Here is a 16,746-nt window from a genome sequence, read left to right as displayed (position 1 = left end):
ATGGGCTTGGTGACCAGCCTCCCACAGCCATCCCATCCCTGTCCTCTCCAGGCGCCCTGGAATCAGGATCTTGCCAAGCAGCTGCCACTTCCGAAGAGTCGCCAACTCCATTTGAATCTATTCCGGGAGGTTTCATTGCATGATGCAATGACATTCATGACCTGGGGGTGACCATCATAGAGCACGTTCCGGTTTTCTGCTCCTCTGTCCTCTATTGATATGAAACCCAACACTTTTCCGTCCTCTATTTTGCTCTTCGAGAGTAAAATATTATGCCCTCTATTTTTAGATGTCCTGCTTTTTGTCATCTATTTAAGAGAAAAATAGAGGACATCATTAGTGACATGTAGGGGGTGCGTGCGCACTCCTGAGCTTGGCAGTGCACCCCCTGCAAAAAGCACCACCAATGCTGCTGGTGGCTCCTGCGGACAGTCGCTGCTTTCCCCCCTCGCTGCTGACGCTGCTGGTGTCTGTGGGCAGTCCCTGATCGCTGCTGGCAATGCTGCCGGCAGTGGTGTGACTGCCTGCGGGAGCTCACTGTGCCCCGGGGGCACAAGTCATTCATGGAGGACACAAAGGCGTCCAGTTTCATATTGGTAGAGAACAACTGGACTGTCCTCTACGCCAGCCATCCTATGACTGATCTCTACTGACTGGACTTTCCATCCGGAAGACGAATGCACAATACTACTACATTAGGACTGCTGGACAAATCGGATTTCACGTTTAATAGTTGTTGCAACGAATGCCCCATCACTGATCTCCCGGGTGCCTCGGCATCTCCTGGAGCAGTCCGCCATTCCTGGAGGCTCCAGGGCAGCCCTGCCGGGTTGGCCACCCGACAGCCTCGGGGCTGGGGAGCCCTTCCCCCGCGCCAGCGCAGCAGGTTTGGTGCCAGGACGGAAGGCTGCGGCCTGGGAGGTGCCGCGTGTGGTCGTGTCCCGCCCCGGGCCCGGCTGAGGGGCGCCGAGCTGACCGCTGAGAACGGGTCTTCGTTGCAAGCATGGGGCTCGCTGGAGATGAAGGCGAGGCAACGGGAAGGGGGTGGTCCCTTCCGGCAGCCGCCGTTTCCATGGTTCCCGGGAGGGGGCGGGCCCTTCCGGCGGCCGCCGTTTCCATGGCGCCCGGGAGGGGGCGGGCTCTTGCGGCGGCCGCCGTTTCAACGCCCGAGAGGGTGCGGGTCGCGGCATGGAAACGGCGCCCCGGAAGGAGGCGGGTTCTTCCGGACGCCGCCGTTTCCATGGCACCCTGGGCTGGGCCAAGATGGCGGCCGCGGCGCAGCCGTGGGCCGTGATGGCGGCGCTGCTGCCGCTGCTGGGGGCGCAGGGCTCGCTCGGTGCGGCCCACGGGGAGGCAGCGGGAGAAGGCGGCTACCGTGGGCGGTGCGGGCCGCCCCATAGAGACACTGCTGGGCTGTGCGAGGGGGGTCACTGCAAGGCCTCGGGACCCTTTTTCCCGTAGGGTGGTCTCTCTCTTACTGGGCCAACTCGGTAGTTGGGATAAAGCCAGACCAGCTTTTCAGGGCAAAACCACCTTCCTCGGGTCCTCGAATAGAAGAAGCTGGACTGCAAATGAAGCAGAGCAGAGGGGATGGGCGGAGAGAAGCTCTCCGGTGCACCTGGCACAAACCGAAATGCAGCCGATCCTTGGGACACCAAGGCTTGTCAAAAGGGAGAAGGGGCAGCTTTGCCTCCCCTGCGGGGAAAGTGTTCAAGGGTTGGATAAATCGTAATAGGCCATAAATCCAACATCAGCGTTTCGTCCTTGGTTCTTAGTGTCCAGCCACTCCAATTTGTATTTTCGTTCCTAGGTTCACCTTTTAAAGGTGTTAGGTAGATTTCCCCTGAGTGCCAGGATAGCGAAGGCAGAGACAGAGTGGTTATTCTGTGAGAGATGTGTTCCCAATGGTGAGTGTGTCTTTTCCAATGTGAACCCAACTATATAGTTAGTCCAATAAATGAGACCACCCTAAGAAATCCTTGCTGCTTGTGTAATTTCTGGACTGTCGTGGCCACAACATCACTTTTCCACTACTAAACTTTAACGCACTAGAAGCTAAAAAATATCCAAGTCTGTCCCAAATGAGATTTGTTCCTTCTTTTTTTGGACTCCTGTGGGTAGCATGAAAATTAATTTTCGTTTCTTCTTTTTAGTCTTTCAGCCTTCTTTTATCTACATGTCCGGGCCCATTGTCAATTCTGTTTTAACTGGAAATTCAACAGGAGTCAATTTCTCTCTAGCTGTAGTAAATCATATGGATGCTGAGACAGGTAAGAGGACTTTTTAAGCCATTCATTTTTCAAATGACACATAGGTAAACATTGGTTTAAATCTTAATTCACTTTCAGTCCCAGACATAATTGGAAGTATGGTTACGTACTCTTTTATAACTGTGTCTGTCCTGTGCTTCATTAGTTACCAACCCAGGAGCTTGCAAGAGCTGCTGCTGATCCAAGAAGGTTTTGATTCTAACGTGGGCTTTGCTCAGAGCACCATTGACTCTGGGGCTCTGCATAGGCATAGTGAGTTTGTCCATGTGGCATCAGTTGTAACAATGGGACCGAACTATTATTTTTTGCCCTGAAGAGAGTGCTTAACGTAAGGTAACAAGTTTTAACATGCTTTTTTTGGAATTTAGGACTATTGCCACTTTCAGACTGCAGTGGGACTAGAAGGGCTGGTGACTGGAGTTTGAACATAACATCTGGCGTGGTATGTAAAATAATAGTTCTTCCCTGTAATTGTAGGTAGTTGAGATTTAATGTGTTAAGAATGTATATGATGCTAACTTGGTAATATATAATACACCCAGGTTTGGTTTCTTGTCTTGGCATTCATTTTGCTTCTTGGAGAACCCCTGATTTTGGACACCAGAAACTCCAGGGTGCTTTTCATAAGAGTAAGGGCTTGGAGGTGCCATTTGTCCTGTGCCTGAGTGCTGTCTTATCATTATAGCTGATTGGTACCATTCTAGCTGGAAGGAATCATGCCTGCAGCTTGTGATGGTCATTGAAATCTTTTGCAAGTTGCCATGTAAATGCAAAATTATCAATTTTCTGTATTATGGGTTGTGGAACTTCTGCAGAAGTATCATGCTCAGTGCTAATGGGGATTACTGGATTTGCATTGTTCAGTGGTCATCCAGGTACAGTATATAAAGTGAGACCATGATGGACTCTAGAATTGGGCCTGTTCTCACTTTTCAGAAGGATTCTACAGAAAACCAAAAATTAAATCCTTTTCCTGGCATTAGGCTTTTGCATGTAGGTTTTGAGGTAATGCATTTCATCTGTATGGATATATTCATAAACTGTATGTCGATGACAGCCTCCTTTATTTGCAAATCCCAGTGCATATTTTTCACATTCCTCCCAACACATATTTCTTCTTAAATAATTGGTACCCCAGGAGATATGCAGCAGTACTGAAACTTCACCTAATGCAGTGTAGAACTAAGTATAATCGTGTACATTTGGCCATCAAACTTTATCTGACATTTTTCAGAATGCTTCCAAAGTGACAGTGAGTGTGACCAGAAATCTGCAATTGTGTTTGCTCAATACCACTGATTGCTGCACAGAGCCCCTCTGTATTATTGAAACTCTTCAAGTTTCTGCTTGCCGTGATTCCAAAATGTTGGCATATCTCCTGATTCAAGCTGAAATATATGCCAACTCTTCTTTTATGGGAAACGTGTCAGGTAAGTGTGTAGGCTTAGTACAAAATCAGTCTTCTGGGATTTTTATATTTTATTTTTGAATATTGGTATGTCTTTCTAGGCATTCTGATGATTATTTTAAAAACCATGGTGCACTAGCTCTTATTGCTTCAAACTGCAACCTGTAAACAACAGGTGAAATTTTGGCTCTGCAGAAATCAAAGATAAACTTATCATTTGTTTTCAACAGACTAGCTTTTCATCCAGTAATTTTTGGGACTATACTCCTGCCTTTTTGAATGCGTGCAAAACTGATTCAATCCGTTTATTATGAGCTAAATTATTTTAGCAGTTCTGTTGTTAGTCATTCAAACAAGTAAATGGCATTTTAATATATTTTCAATTAAATAACCACACTTTTTTGAGTGGCAAGGAAGTGGAGATCATCATGTAGGGATTGCAGATTTGAATGATGGCTTGCCATTGAGTCTATCTACAGTGTTAATACAAAAAGGATTTTTCTAATTTCTATGCTAGTAGTGATGCATTTAAAAGTTGGAATTTTGGATGGCTCTCCTGGTATAGGTATAAGTGATTGGACCTAAATGTGAGGTACTGAAAAACTGCCACTGGAGCAGGAATAAAAGATACCGAGATTATGTTTAACATATCTGTTAAATAAGATGCATACAGTAAGAATGAACTCTGCTGCAGACATTCTTTTACTTTTTTTTTTTTTTTTTTTTTTCAATGAAAGTGGTCACCTAATTTTGATAAGTGGGATTGCGATGTAAGATAACATGTAAGATAACATGTTGCAATGTAAGATAACATGTCTAGCATGTTAGACTTTAGGGTCTAAATTTTTTGTGCGTTTACTTTTTTTTAATAGAAAATGCATCAGTCATTCCAAACCAAGTGTTTCAGCCTTTAGGCTCTTGTCCTTGTGACCTGACAGCTGGAGCCTGTGATATTCGTTGCTGCTGTGATGAGGTACTGATTTCATATTTAACTTTTCAGTTACTCCTTTTATTTTTTTATACTCCAGGTGTTACAAAATCCACTGACTTACCTGAGAAATTATTTGTCAAATATTGTGCTTAAGTATTTATTGCCATGGGCTTTGAGGAGTAAATGCATCATTTTAAACCAATATAAAAATGTAACATATCCTGTTTCAGTGAGAACATTGTTTTTGTCTTTTGTGTTTTAGTAGTAGATTTTAAAAACTAGCCCCCCAAAACAAACAAGCAAAACAAACAAATCCAACTTATTTTATTTAAAACATTTAAAGGTCATATGAAGTTTGGCTGTTATAGGTCAGCTACATGTGTTGTAGTCCATGCATAACATTTGTGTCAGTCTCTCCATTCTTGCTGTAACACCAAGGAATGTTAGATTGGTCCACAGCTGCTTAAATAACACTTCCTATGATAGTCATCTGTCATGATGAAAGCCCAGCTTTAGTGCAGGGGTGGGGAGAGATGTTTTATCTTGTTAAATAACTTCTTTTCTTTTTTTAAGGAATGCTCCTCAAACTTGAAACAGTTGTTCAATGGATCCTGTTTCACTGGAGTGTTTGGTGGGAATGTAAACCCGCCTTTTGACCAGCTATGCTCTGTTCAGGCAGTGCACAACGTTCCTGACTGGTTTCCTTTCTTGTGTGTACAGTCTTCCCTTGACAGTACACCCTTTCTTGGTTACTTCTACCATGGGTCTGTGTAAGTTTAAAAAAAAAAATGATTGTGAATGTATCTAATGATTCTGAGATACCAATATTGTTGTTAAGCTGCTTATATGATTAAATATTATTTACAAGGTATATTTCAAATTAGTGTTGAAAAATGTATGTGCTTTAAGTTTACATAGTGAAAGTGAATGGATATTGTATGCGTGCATAGGTCTTGTCTCTATTAGGAAAGAAAGCTTAAAGGACAGAACATGTAAATATTGCCTCAGATAATACAATAATTGTTTATTTTTAAATCTGTTTCCAGTTCTCCATCCCAAGTTTTTTCATTTAAGAACCCTTTACAAACTGTTCCTGAAAAACTTTCAAATGGTTACAGGCAAGGAGATCCAATTATGACAAAAGAAAATGATTATTTCACAATTCCTCAGGTAATAACTTTATTTTAGTAGAATTTGACTTTTTTTGTGGGGGTTTCCTTTACTCCCTACTTGTAACTGTCAGTGTTCCACAGGTCTTGGCCATTATATAGAAAGAAATGAAGTTACAAGTAATTCTTTAACTTGCTGTTTTGAATGGTTGAAATACATTTCTCCCCCCTTCCCTCAACTAGTACAGAATTCACATTTACAATAAAGAATTGTCCTGCTACCGTCCATTCTTTTTCTACATAAAAGTGATGGTTATAATTCAACAGGAAAAAACATTTAAAAAAATTCAGGAAAAGTTGGCATAACTTACTTTTTTAAGTGTTCTTTATGTTTTTGTAACTTTAGAACTGAAAATTTTTGCTTATTTCTCTTAAACCTGTGATCAACTACCCAGACTTTTTGTAATTTCTTTTTACATTTTAGAAAGTGTCACTTATAGTAGATTGTTTGACGTATTGGACTGAAGCCATAAATTGTCTTGTAATATTATTTATGGAAATGTTTATAAATATCAATTTCTTTTTATCTATGTAATTAATTTGGTCTAAGAACTTGCTTGTTCTGACACAGATCTGATATTGGCTATAATGCAGGCATTCTGTACAGTGAATTTTTTTGTGCTCGAGTGGTAGAGTTAAAATTAATTTAAACCTCGTGTTCTTTTCTGCAGCAGTCCATGGCTGGACAGTGCGTTGAAAATAGCCCGGTAGCATTCCTTCAGAACTTTGATGCTACTTGTCTTACTGATCTAGCGTTGTACCAGGAACAGTCCTCTTTTACCATGATGATAAACAACGGTGCTGGAGGTATATTGCATCTGCTTTAATCAAAATGTGCTGATATTTGTTGGAGAATAAATGTAGTAGTCTTGATATGGTAGCCCCTTTACGAATCATGATGTCCTGAGTTTCCCTTGTCCTCATATAGTAGTTGTGATAACGCACTGGAGGAGGTGCAAACTTTCCTTAAAAGGCATTCTGGTCCTATTAACTCTTGTCTGAATTGTTTTTAGTTATAAGTAAGGCGTGGTGTTTCGAAGGAACCTGCTGTGCTTTATCAGCAGTTTGTCCCTTTATCAAAAACTGCTGGTTCATTTTTCTGACTCATAAAGCTTTGCTTTGGACGAAGAAAGAGTGTGCGACTGTTTTGCATCCTAATCAGTTTTTATTTTTCTTGTCAGACATGATACAACCAAATGTGGTCTTTGAGAATGTCCCTGATGTGCACAGCTTCATCACTCAGATAGGTGTGTGTCTTAATTTTGACATATTTATTCGTATTCAGCCTTAAAGAGATAAGGAGTAGGTGATGCACGAATGAAACTTTTGTCTGTTCTGACTCTTGAAAGGATTTCTGGCTGTTACTCAAATCTCAGTGCCAGGCTGTACAAAGTGAAAAATGGTAAGACCTAATTTGGCTCCCCTTCAAGTCAATATAAATAAGTCTTTTGGTTTCAGCTGGAACTGGATCTGGCCCTGCTGAGCAGCTAAATCATAAAGACCAAAAATATGCCTTTGCAGTCATGAAGTTAAGATGTAAATACAGCTAAAATCAATATTCAGGCATGGCAGGCAGGCCTCACCCATAAGCACATGTATAGATCTCAGAATAATAACATTTTACAGTGAATTAAAAAGTGTGTGTTTGTACAAAATGCATAGGTTAGTGGAGTGCATCATAGGTTTGCTGTGCTGTCCTGATACTGTGGGAATTAAGCACCCAAAATGACTTTTACTTAAGTTAGGATAAAAGTTCTTATGTCCTGTTTTTTTGTTAAACATGGTATTTTCTGTTTTTGTGTTTAATACCATAGTCTTCTGTTTGGCATAGCAACATAACCCCTTTCATCTGAACTGTTTTTTATTTGCAGGAGATGCTCAGCCGACAGGTTCCTGTAAAAAAGAGACCTTTGCAGAATATTATACATTCACGTGGAAAGAGAGAACAGTGCAAGAAGTAAATGTTACAGTTCTTACTGGAGAGTTGTGTGATGGAGGTACTGGGATTTCTCTACCAAATTGCCTGTTCTCAAACAGCATTTTTTTTCCTCGGTGAAATATCGTATGAGGGATACTCTTGTTGAAACATCACAACAAAACTGTTTGAAATTAGAATGTTCCCTGTTGCTTTGAAGGGTAAATGTTTGATTTAGTTTTCATAGTCAGTGCATTGTTTTAGCTGAATTGTACATTAATGGGTAATTGGTGGATGACACCCCATGCATTGTTCACAGTGACAGGTACACACATTAATAGAGTCCATTAGAAGGTTTCAGAGACTTCACAGAATATCCTAAATATACTCTGAAATCTTTTCTATGAACATGCATAATTCAAGAGTGTGGATCTAACAAGCAACAGTTGGTAGGTGTGCGCTAGTTAACAAGACAGGTGATTCCAGGACAAGATGGAGTTTAAAAAGAGAAATATCTGTATCAGAAATGAAGCTAACAAAAGTTGGCTGCAGGCTACTTTTTGCTAATGAAATTATTTATACCATTTTTTTTCTTTTATTAGAACTGTTGTCTCGGAGGTTCACAGTAAACTTTGTCAGTGAAAATAGTAGTGCTGCAACAGAACTCTCTGGGAATCCAGGTGAAGTTAACTATTTTACTTTGGCTTCTTTTGGTTGATCTTTTTATGCAGTCATAATTAGAAATCACTTTCTACAGCTTTTTAAAATGTATTCATAACATGAATGTCTATAACTCACTGGCTTTCTGCCCTGTCACTCATATTTGTGAGGTTGAGAAGTAGCATTAGACATTCTAGAACTAACACATTAGGCTGATTCTGCAGGCTATAATGCTAGGCCTGCAGTAACTTATGGGTCATCCTCATGTTCCCTTGGGTGCCAAGTTGCTTCTGTGCCAGCATATGAGGATGGGAAGAGGACGTGGCTCTGCCTTCTGTCCCATTTTCCATGGTGCAGTCATCTAACCCAAGGTAGAATGTGACTCTCACGGATTTTGCAGGTCACTAACAGTCTTCTCTAAAGTGAGGCCATTCTTGCTATGATGGATACATTTGGTCTAGAAGGAGACTGAATGCCACACCACCTAGCTAGGGTCCCTAACTTGTTCAGACCCATAGGAACAGTACTTATAGCAAAATCAGAAGAAATTTTTATAGAGTGTTTTACAAATACTAATCCCACACAGTGCTTGCTCTGGTGAGGGAAGTACTTAAGAAAAACCAACAATCCCCTAGCACTTATCAGTTGATCCAAAGGACTTTACAGTGGAGGTCACTATCATTATCTATATTTTGCAGATAGTGAAATTTGAGAAGTTAAGTGACTAGCCCAAAATCACAGATAGTGTGGATATGGTCAGGATTAGAATTCAGGAGATTTTAGTCTTCCTGAATTAGGTTTACTGCACCAAAGAGTCTTTGAGGAGTTAGGAGAGTCTTGGGTGCCAACTCTGAGAGAGAATAGTACAGAGGTATTATTAAAATTGTGTTCATGCTAATGGATTCTTACAAAATGTTCATGATTTTTCTATATGTGTTTAGGTTATCAAGTTGGCAAACCTGTTAGAGCTATAAATATGAGCTCCTTGGATCCCGCCACTCTAAACCTTTGGCAGCCAGGTATTATCTTTTTTAATATGCTATGCTGTTGGGAATATAGTCCAGTTCTCCTGACTTTCGCTTCAAAGTTCAGTCTGTTGCATTGTTTGGTTCCATGGGCCAGATCTGGACTTCAGGGCTCCTTGCAGACCGGATCTGGACTCACCAGGGGCAGCAGCAGTAGTGGCTCAGGGAGCTGCAGAGGCTAACACAGCCATTGCTTGCCCTGTTGTCACCAAAATGAGTCTCCAGTGAGGTTCCCTACCTCAGAATTTGGCAGTGGGTCCTGCCTTCAAATTTCTGGACCTTCTAGGAGCCATGTGTCTGTCAACTCCTGTATTTAGCTGCTCCTGCAGATGGCAAACATAGCTGAATTCAGGATTTGTTTGGGAGCACCCTTTATTGTACCACCAATTTTATATGTGGGAGAGGTGTTAGACAAGATTTTGGACACAATAAGCCCTTTTTTTAGGTATGGGGAAAAAAAGCTTAAGCTTATTTAATTCTCTTATGTTAATAAAACTGATGACTTAAAAAGTGGGTACCAAACCAGTGGAGCAAAGAGTTATCACGACTACTTACAGGTCAAGTAAAAGACAGTTGCTACAGATAAGCCTAACTAAGTAGAAGAATAAGGCCATTCAAAGGGAAGAGGGCTGTTATCACTGTGGAACATAGAGAGGTTAGCAGAGGGATTGGGTAAGTTCTAATGAGACATATAAAACCATTATTGGGGTAACTCCATAATATTTGGTGTCTGGAAGAGTCATGAATTCTTGTTCCCAGTCATGTCTTTTGCTTGCATTCTTGTCTTTTGCTTGCATTTGTGATGTTTTTGGATGTTCTTTTCAATTTTTTGTGTGCAAAATACTGTAATGAGAGCATTCATTATGTTCTGCTATGGGACTGCTAAGCACTTCAGACTGTAAAAGGTAAAATGTTCCTTCACTCAGATGATTGTGTTGATTGAATTTAAAATGACTTGTTTTGTTTTGAAAGGGAGATGTTAAGAGGAATGATAATGTATTTATGTCTGAACCACATTGTTTCCTGTGTTGCATTCTAAACAAATATAAACATAATTTGAAGTTAGAGATTTGCAAAGTTGATATAATAAACCACATATAGTTGCATTCATTTTACAGTTGGCAGCAGTTTGTGTACATCAACTTTTACACCTGTTCTGTTTGGAATAAATTCACTGTCTGGATGCATTTTAGAAGTTGATATGAATGAAGATTGCAATTGGTTAAGGTAAGCTATATGTGAATATCTTTCCTATATGTATTTGTAGTTAATTAAAAAAAATCTAGTTCTAGCTTTAACATTCCAAATAAGAAACTAATGAATTAGAGTGTCCACTTCTGTTAAGATATTACCATAATGGTCATTTTTGTCTTTTTCTGTTAAAATTAGTGTCTTTAAAACAGTTCTTGTGCTAATCGCTGATATTCATACATGGATTCATTATTCTCTGACAAAATTCTTTTTGTCTTGAATTCCCCATTCTTATTCTCTTTCTCTTTTTTTAGAAGAGGAAATAATTATAACAACTTGAGCAAAATGTTGCAGTTTTGAAGTTAGCCTTTCAAAAAAATTAAACCATCCCATAAAAAAAATCCCTATTTTCTTGTCTCTGCAGTTGCTCGCCTAGCTGAAATGTATTTTTACTAATTACCTTCAATGAGAATTTTGAAACTCCAAAATATCAAAACATTTCTTGTGAAAAGTGTTACCTTAGTTATGTAGGTAACCGCACTCCCCATGACTGTAGTGCCTTATATCTAAAATAACTTATTCTTGGAAGGCATAGCAGTGCTCATGTCCTGTTGTAGATGGAGAAGTAATGTTGAGAATCATTGGCTTAATGACACCTGCTTAATACCCTTGTTTACATAGGAATCATAGAAAAGTAGGGCTGGAAAGGACCTCACAGGTTCATCTGGTCCAGTCCTCTGCTTGAGCCAGGACTGTCTTGGACTAAAGCATTTCAGCCAAGCGTCTGCCTAACTTGCTCTTGAAAATCTCCAAGGAAGGAGAGTACACAGTTTCTCTACATAGCCTGTTGCAGTGCTTGACCACCCTCATAGTTAAACAGTCCCTCCTAATCTCAAACCTAAATTTTCCTCTGCTGCCGTTTGAGGCTATTGTTCCTAGTCCAGTCCCCTGTGACCAAAGAGAAAAAGCCCATTTCCCTCCTCTGTAACTGCTATTCAGGTATTTGAATACTGTTATCAAATGTCTCCTCAGCCTTCTCTTCTCCAAACTAAATAACCCTAGTCACTTATTTCACCCTGTCCTTATAAGACTTGCTTCCCAGGCCCCCAGTCATTTTTGTTGCTCTGTACTGGACTCTTTCCAACCTGTCCACATCCTTCTTGAAGTGTGGGGCCCGACACTGGACGCAGTATTCCAGGCAAGGTCTCACCTCTGCTGAACCAAGCAGAAGACTCACTTTCTTTGATTTGCAAGTGATGCTCCTGTTAATACATCCCAATGTGCTGTTGGCTTTTTGTTGCAAAAAAAGACTACATTGTTGGCTTGTATTCAGCTTGTAGTATTCCTGAGGTCCTTTCCTGCAGTGCTGCAGTCTAGCCAGTCATTCCCCAGTCTGCATCAGTGTATGAAATTATTCTGTCCCAAGTGCAGGACTTTGCACTTATCCTCATCTGAGTGATTGTGGACATTTTTCCAGCCAGCCCAGATAACTGGGTATCTCGTGGAATGATACATCTTTAAAATATGGACTCTATAGTATCTTGCTAGGGTACAGATTTAATATTGGCTCAGAGGGAAGTGATATGACCTCATAGGGTTGTCATCACCAAATGCAGCCCCACTTGGGTTTTCACACTGTGGCTTCAAGTACTGTTAGTATATAATACTGAGTCCAGAGTGGTATGGCTACAGACTTGTTTGTTATTATGGTTTTCAGGGAGAATATAACTGAAAGACTGAACTCATTAGTACCAGCTACTCATGTTGGAAAAAGAGGCAACTCCAATTATAGTGTTCCAAATGACTGGGTGAAAATAATACGTAAGTCAAGGCCCACCTCTGTCTTTAGCTTTGGACTCGTGGTTCTTGGTTTTAATTTATGTTAATCATATCATTTTAATAATATGTTAATCATGCAGTAGTAGATGCTTGTGATACCAGTGATTTTAATTTTAAAAGTTGAGAAATCTTAATTGTAAATCAAAATGAGTTATGAGTTAAATATTTATTTTTATTAACATTTTATATGCATGATGCAACTGCACATATTTTGTTTCCCTATTGGATAAAAAAAAAATTGCATCTTCACACGGTACTGTACCTCTCTCCTATGGGCAAACAAAAAGAAAGTATTTTATTGTATTTCTGTGCAGTATTTATCAATATCTTTCTGCTTTGTGCTAGTGTTTAAAATACGTCTTTTTTTAGTTTGTTTCCCAAAATGAGTGATTCTCTTTTATTTAATAGGTTTGGACCCCTTTAACCCTAAAACCAATGCAAGTGTTGGAAATCTGGAAGGGCTATGCCAGGATATTCCAGCTAATTTGAATATTCGCATAATTACTGCTGACGTAGGAGCAATAGAAGGGATTCCACAGCAAGAGATACTTGGCATACAGATCAGGTAAAACAAAATAATGTTTTTTTGACTCCATTCAAATAATATAACTTTCAGTTATGGTGACAGCTGTTTAGTATGTGAGGCCCAAAATGTAATGGCCTTTATCTTTTTATCAGGAGCAGATTTAAAAAAACTAATAATTTTTTTATCTCTACTTGCAACACAGATCCCACTGACAGTCACTTTCACCTTCTGGTTGTATACTAGCTGTGCCTATCTCGTTTTGCAATTGAAACTGAAAATAAATAGCTGTATTAAAACAGAAAAATGTTGAAAATCCTCAGTTCTAGCAGTTGCAATAACAAAATAAATTTCTGTAAAGGATTCTAGATTAACAGGATTATCTTATTAGCAGCTATGTTTGTTTCTGCTTGTGACTGACTTGCTCATAAACAGGGATCCTGGTTTTCTCTGTTTCAAAATCTGATAAATCCAAAATTATCTAATTAAAAAACCCCAATTCCACATTTTTCCATGATTAAAATGAAACACCACTACGTATACAGATTTCAGTTTGCACACAATATTTTATTGATATATTTACAATTTTAAAGCAGTTTGGAAACCTACCAGTGCCTCAATTGTTATAGTAAAATAAATTCTAAATACCTGTGTATTTTGGCATTTGATTTTGTTTTTTAATCACAGAAAATTGGAGCTCCCATGCCCTCTCTGCTCACCCAGGATACGGGTCCAGCTGCGGCTACCCCTCCCCTCTGCTTCCTTCCACTCTCCCCCCACCCTTTTGTGATGCTGAACAGCTCTGATATGCTGGTGCCCCTTGCTTCCAAGTCACAGCCCCCCCCATCCCTGCTGAGCCGCTCACTTGTAACCTGCAGCTCCCCCCACCCTTCGCAGCCCTGCTGGTGCCTCTCTCTTGACCCTACACACCCAGGGCCCAGCCCCCCCAGTGTGTGATAATAACATTGTCTAGCTCTGATTCAGATAGAATGTAATACAATTATAAAAATATGGTGGAAAATATTGGCAGCAAAGATGTACCAAAAGCATTTAAGAACCTTTATAAGATGTGCATGTACATATTACTCCTTTTTTTTTTTCCAGTTTCTCAACTGTGACATGGCAATTCCAGTGTGGGATTATCTGTGAAAATAAGCCCAGTTATTTTCCTATCGCTGTGTCAGTGCAGTTTATTAAAGTACCAGCTCAACCACCAATTCCAAAGACGAGGTAACTTTTTACATAAATCTAATACCTAGTATTATATCAGGCGGAAGTGCCCAAATAAAATAATGTTAATAAGACACAGCAAATGTGATTTGCTTGGAAACAAACAAATATGTCAGAGACCTCTTTAAATTGTACTGCACTGCAGTGGTTCTGTCAGTCAAGTCTATTCCTATAGGGTGCAAAGTACATCATGTTCCATGAAGCCGGTGAGAATTTGCTAAGAGTTAAGGGTGCACAGCATCTTGCAGGCTAGAGCCCAAAGGGCCTTATCCTGCAGCTCTTATTCATATGGTAGTTTCTTCCATTGACTTCAGTAGGATTACTGGGTTAGCTGAGTGGATAAGGGGGAACAGATTGGCTCTAAGGGTGTTTATATGCATGCTCTGGGAGGCGGGGGGAGGGGGCACTTTAAAGCAGCTCTGAGAGCCACTCTAATTAAAGTGCCTGGAGTGCCATGTGTATCAGTGTCCTCACACTGAAAAATGGTGGCAGGGGTGCTTTAACTAAAGCTTGTTTAAGTTTTAATTAAAGTATCCTGCCACCTTTTAAGCACAGGGATGCTGATACACTGAACGTAATTACCAAGCTCCAGAAGATTTGATTAATCAAGTCTGCTCTAATATGCTGCAACTACAGCGCATCAGAGCAGCCTCAGTGCACGTGTGTAAGCACCCTAAGACTGTCTCTTGCCTTGGCAGCATGTCCAAGCAATTGCATTATTATCATTGACATGTACTACAAAAACACAGAATTCAGATAGGGGAAAGACCTGTTAAGTCACCTCGACACAGCCAAGAGAGTTCCCCTGGCTATTTTTATGCATTGGCACTAATGTTCTGGTTGTAATGTTGTTTTAATGCATCTTTTATAAATAATTGTTTTTCAGGTTTCAGATTAATTATACAGAATATGACTGCGATCGAAATGAAGTTTGCTGGCCACAACTTCTGTATCCATTGACACGGTATTATACAGGTAGAACAGGCTTTGCAAATACTTTGGGACTAACCTGACTATTTGCATGAACAGAGCATGTGAAGCATGAGCCTATCCAGGTCTTACAAAACAAACTACTAGAACAGGAGAGACAGGATAGAAAGTCAGGAGTTCCCAACTCAAGAACCAACACTGAATTTTTCCTTTTCCTATACATCACCAGTAACACAAATTGGCTAAATTCTGTCATTAGACCTAGACAGGCCAGCTGACTAATTTAGTGTGCAAAAAGCATGTGGACTGCTACAAGCAACTTTCCCAGTGAAACCAAGCTATAGGGATTAATGGTCTGGCACAATAAATTGTATTTCTTATGTTCAGGGAGATTATGCAGATTAAATGGTTCGAGCCAGATTGAGGGGAGTACTGGCAGCACAGTGGCAGACGGGGCAGGAAACAGCAGCAGCTCAGGTAGAGAACAGAAAGAACAGATTGGACAGGGGAATGGGATCGGAGTGCCATTTGGGTAGGATTTAGGGCCAATCTGGGAGATTCCTGTCAATAAAAGTTGCCCCCCGCACTTTTCTACTAGTGCGCTGATAACTGCAGAGACACAAAGGCCATGATCTACTTTGTGCAGGATCAGGCTTAACACTGGAAATGACAAAAAAAACTTACAATACAACACAGAATGAGACTGTAAATGCTATGGGCCATGTACTTTTTTTAAAGAAAAATTCCCTACTGATCTTCAATGTAAAAATTTAAAGGAAATGTGATGTTTAGGCTCTTCTCATTTTCACTAGAATGTTTTTTTTCCCTTTCAGGGGAACCATACTCTCAGTCTCTTGCTAAAGGCCTGGTACTGGTGTTCTTCTTGCTACTTGCAGTAATTCTGAGTAGTCCTTGGAGTAAGCTCCTGATAATGTGGGATCATACTTCACTTTAAAATTGGGCTGCAAAGAGAAACATTTCGTAAATGTAGTTTTTTTTAATGCTGGTATTAAACTAGTTTGTACAGGTACTTCTTTGTAAAATTTGTGAAAAAGTATTTCTGGACTGTACATATGTTTTTTATAGTTATGTATAAACATGTAAATTAAAAATGCCATGGATATATAAGAAGGTTTTTATTTATTTATTTAAATAATTATTCTGCTATTTAAGTGCAGGATTCTGCCGCTCTATCTCCAGAATGCAGTTCAGCACTGCTGATTTTGGGGATCTGCAGAGGTGCAAGATGCACTTGGCTGGACCCAGCTCCGGCTAACAAAACCTTGGAGAATTTGCCAATCAGCAGTTAATTTCACTGAATTATGAATGGGATCTAGCACAGAACCGGTATTCTAAGGGTTTTTTGGATGTGGGGATGAATACTTGAACACTTGCTTTGGAAACTAAACTATTAACTAGTTGATAAAGTTTAACTAGTTAAACTTATTAACTCAGATGCTATTTGCACTCACCTGTGTATACATGATTGGTTACAACTGAGCTCTTTCCTTACCACTTTGGTGGTTGTGGGGAACATGCACTAAATGTCCTCTTGTTCATTATGCGGTGGGGCACAGACTAGAACCAAAAAAAGGCCGCCCCTGCCGCGTTGTGCCTGCGTCCTGTTCTTCCCTCCCCCTCGCATGCCTGTGCTA

General features: G+C 40.3%; 1 protein-coding gene across 4 annotated transcripts; it reads left to right on the top strand.

Moving 5' to 3' along the window:
• Window positions 1-1,150: 1,150 nt before the first annotated feature.
• Window positions 1,151-16,222, top strand: TCTN2 (tectonic family member 2). Of its 4 annotated transcripts, none has more exons than XM_090063193.1 (18): window positions 1,151-1,336; window positions 2,154-2,270; window positions 2,639-2,712; window positions 3,505-3,700; window positions 4,551-4,651; window positions 5,183-5,379; window positions 5,656-5,779; window positions 6,450-6,585; window positions 6,960-7,025; window positions 7,650-7,775; window positions 8,296-8,373; window positions 9,295-9,372; window positions 10,497-10,605; window positions 12,287-12,390; window positions 12,817-12,973; window positions 14,036-14,161; window positions 15,048-15,136; window positions 15,925-16,222. In XM_090063193.1, the coding sequence occupies exons 1-18, from the start codon at window positions 1,189-1,191 to the stop codon at window positions 16,044-16,046; spliced, it is 2,148 nt and encodes a 715-aa protein (XP_089919319.1). In that variant the 5' UTR covers window positions 1,151-1,188; the 3' UTR covers window positions 16,047-16,222. The 4 variants fall into 4 exon arrangements, with proteins under 4 accessions (XP_089919319.1, XP_089919322.1, XP_089919323.1 ...); XM_090063196.1 differs by having other exon boundaries at window positions 1,240-1,907; XM_090063197.1 differs by having other exon boundaries at window positions 1,249-1,382.
• The last annotated feature ends 524 nt before the right edge of the window (window positions 16,223-16,746 follow it).

This window comes from Crocodylus siamensis, chromosome 9 (assembly GCF_052110815.1).
Source record: "Crocodylus siamensis isolate JL-2025a chromosome 9, ASM5211081v1, whole genome shotgun sequence".
NCBI classification, from domain to species: Eukaryota; Metazoa; Chordata; order Crocodylia; family Crocodylidae; genus Crocodylus; species Crocodylus siamensis.
The sequence above is the reverse complement of the archived record's forward strand: the minus strand, read 5'-3'. Positions and strand labels throughout refer to the sequence as shown.

What these genes read in the sequence shown, in the direction of transcription:
- TCTN2 (XM_090063193.1), top strand. Translation starts at nt 1,189, where the DNA reads ATGGAAACGGCGCCCCGGAAGGAGGCGGGTTCTTCCGGACGCCGCCGT. An exon ending in CAGCTTCATCACTCAGATAG is followed by an intron (nt 7,026 to 7,649) that starts GTGTGTGTCTTA and finishes TTTTATTTGCAG; the next exon opens with GAGATGCTCAGCCGACAGGT. An exon ending in TGGAGAGTTGTGTGATGGAG is followed by an intron (nt 7,776 to 8,295) that starts GTACTGGGATTT and finishes TTCTTTTATTAG; the next exon opens with AACTGTTGTCTCGGAGGTTC.